The sequence below is a fragment of the Artemia sp. Qi Xiang Cuo genome, chromosome 14 (assembly GCF_049724085.1).
Source record: "Artemia sp. Qi Xiang Cuo chromosome 14, ASM4972408v1, whole genome shotgun sequence".
Classification (NCBI taxonomy): Eukaryota; Metazoa; Arthropoda; class Branchiopoda; order Anostraca; family Artemiidae; genus Artemia; species Artemia sp. Qi Xiang Cuo.
Window position 1 is genome coordinate 292,905 of NC_142807.1, and position 3,233 is coordinate 296,137.

At 38.4% G+C, this 3,233-nt stretch overlaps 1 protein-coding gene across 1 annotated transcript; it reads right to left on the minus strand.

Annotated features, from left to right (window-relative positions):
- Nucleotides 1–2,858: 2,858 nt before the first annotated feature.
- On the minus strand, nt 2,859–3,233 carry LOC148944025 (uncharacterized). The gene has a single exon (XM_089100574.1). The coding sequence runs from the start codon at nt 3,231–3,233 to the stop codon at nt 2,859–2,861; it is 375 nt and encodes a 124-aa protein (XP_088956700.1).

Sequence of the window (3,233 nt, forward strand, 5' to 3'; positions counted from 1 at the left end):
TCAAAAGTGATTGGAGCGCAACTAACCCCCCTCTCACGCCCACCGTTTCCCCAAACACATCCAATCAAAATTTTGAGATAGACACATTATTCAACGTAGTCTTAAGTTCTGTAAGTTAGGTCTTTGAGGATGACAACCCTCTCACAGCCCTCAGGACAAGGGTTGTAAGTTATGCCCTGGGGGCATATAAAGTTTTTATAGAACGCGTTGTCGTAGAAACTTGAAAAAGGGCTCATTCGATTAGAAATTGAAATGGCTAGTGCCTTTTTTAATAGTCGAAAGTAATCGGAAGGCAACTAACACCCCTTCCACGCCCACCATTTCCCCAAACACATCCAATCAAAATTTTGAGATAGCCATTTTGGTTCACGCAGTAAAAGTTCAGGGAATTACGCTTTTTAACAAGTAATTCCCCCCACAGTCTTCAGGTCACGGGTTATATGTTATGCCCTTGGTGCATATAAGTTTTTATTGAAATCTTTGTCGTAGAAACTTGAAAAAGGGCTCATTCGATTTGAAATTCAAAGGTCTAGTGCCCTTTTTAATAGTCGAAAGTGATTTGAGGGCAACCAGCCCCCCTCTCTCGCCCACCTTTTCCCCAAACACATCCAATCAAAATTTTTAGATAGCCATTTTGTTCAGTGTTGGGGATTTCCTGATAGAAATAATGTTTTTGAAGAAAACACTCCCCCACAGCCCTCAGGGCACGGGTTGTAAGTTATGCGCTGGGGGCATATGAGGTTTTTATAGAACGCGTCGTCGTAGAAACTTCAAAAAGGGCTCATTCGATTGGAAATCGAAATGGCTTGATGGTCGAAAGTGATTGGAAGGCAACTAACACCCCTTCCACGCCCACCATTTCCCCAAACATATCCAATAAAAATTTTTAGATAGCCATTTTGTTCCACGCAGTTTAAAGTTCAGGAAATCATACCTTGGAGCAGGACACTCCCCCACAGCCGTCAGGGAAAGGGCTTAAAGCTATGCCCTGAGAGCATATGTGGTTTTTATTAATAGGCCTGTCGTAGAAACTTGAAAAGGTGAGCATTCGATTAAAAATTCAAAGGGCTAGTACTTTTATTAATGGCCAAAAGTGATTGAGGGGCAATTAGCCCCCCTATCACGCCCCTCTTTTCCCCAAACATATCCACTCAAAATTTTTCGATAGCTTTTTTATTCAATGTAGTTGAAAGTTTTGGAAATTATGTTTTGAAGGATGACAACCCCCCCCCCCACAACCCTCAGGACAAGAGCTTCAAGTTATGTTCTGGTGGTCTATAATGTTTTTATAGAAGGCTACATTGCAAAAACATCCAAATCGGATCGTTCACCCGAAAGTTGAAGGGCTGGGGCTCTTTTTAATAGTTGAAATTGAGTGAAGGGTGACAAACCCCCCTCTCACGCTCACCATTTCCCCAAACACATCCAATAAAAATTTTGAGATATCCATTTTGTTCAACGTAGTCGAAAGTTCTGGAAATTAGGTCTTTTAGGATGTTCAATCAAACATGTTCAATCAAAGTTTAGAGATCGCCATTTTGTTCAACGTAGTTGAAAGTTCTGGAAATTAGGTCAAAATTAAAAATTGGTGAAAATGTTTCTCCAGCATACAAATAGCAGACCAAACTATAAAGTCCTAAAAAAAAAAAAGATTTAAAGCATTATTTTCTTTTTCCCTAAGAAAACTATGTCAATATAACACGAACAGAAATTAATTGAAAAACTTTTTCCACAAAATAAGTTTTTCAAGGAAAATAAAGAAATCCATTATACTAAAAATGAGCAAAAGTATAATCAAATAATCTACCAAGGGTGAAACTACCACAAATCAGCATCAATAAATAAATGAAACCCAAAACGAACATAAATAACCATAAATAACCGAGTCAAACTCAAAACGAGCAGAAACGGCCAGAACATAATTTGCACTTTACTGAAAAAAAAACATAAATGTTTTTACTTTTATAACTATAATAAATCAAATAATATTAACATTTTGATTACTAAATATCAGTATAATATATTAAACTGACAATGCGCATTCATTTGTATTTTTTTTCAGTAAAGTGCATATTATGTTTTGGCCTTGGCAAGGCATAGTGGTTTTGAGCCCAAATTATGTTAATTTCTACTCGTTTTGAGTTTGACTCGGTTATTTATTGTAATTTCTGTTCGTTTTGGGTTTCATTTATTTATTGATGCTGATTTGTGGCAGTTTCACGATTGATAGATTATTTGATTTTTGCTAATTTTTTGTTTAATGGAGTTCTTTACTTTTCTTTGAAAAACTTATTTTCTGGAAAAAGTTTTTTTTAAATTAATATGTAAACAAAGGGGGAATTTCATATTTTTTCAAGCCTCTTTCCACGGACTGTGGGGTTCATTTTACACCTAAAGACATAATTTTTTGATCTATCAACTATACTGAACAAAATGGCTATCTCAAAATTTTGATTAGATAAATTTTTTTTTTTTTGGGGGGGGGGAGCTGGGGAGGGGGCCCAGTTGCCCTCCAATCTTTTTGGTCACTTAAAAATTGCACTAGAACTTTTAATACCCGTTTGAATGAGCCATCTCCCTATATTCTAGGACTTTTGTGTCGATACGATAACCCCTGGGGAAAATAACAATAACAAATGAACACGCCTCCGGGATCTTTCTTCTGAAAAAAAAAAAAAACAAAATTCCACATTTTTGCAGATAGGAGCTTGAAACCTCCATGGTAAGGTTCTGTGAGACGCTGAATCTGATGGTGTGATTTTCATTAAGATTCTTTTACTTTTAAGGGGCGTTTCCTCCTTTTATTGAAAATAAGGCAAATTTTATCAGGCTCGTAACCTTTGATTGTTACTTAGAACTTAGAACTTAGGTCCTCCTGAGCCATCTGGGGCGCATAGGGCATCGACGAAGCCTCGGTAAACGTTACGTATTGGCGCTGTGGCAAGTACATCCTCCCACTGGGGTTGTAGTGATGTGTGACAACTGCGTAGATCACGATCGTATGTGCGTCTGAGCGTGTTTCTCGGTCTTCCCCTCTGTCGACGCCCACGCGGCTGCCAATGTTGAACCTGGTTCGGGATTCTTGAGTCCTCCATCCAAAGGACGTGGCCAAGATAGCTCCATCTCTTCTTCTCAATCACTTCAGTAATAAGCGGCTGGCCAGTTCTTCTGCGGACCTCCTTGTTGCTGACTCTTTGACGCCAACCGATATTCAGCACGTATCTCAAGCACAT

Excerpts from the sequence above, each read along its gene's own strand:
- LOC148944025 (XM_089100574.1), bottom strand. The coding sequence starts at position 3,233 with ATGTGCTTGAGATACGTGCTGAATATCGGTTGGCGTCAAAGAGTCAGC.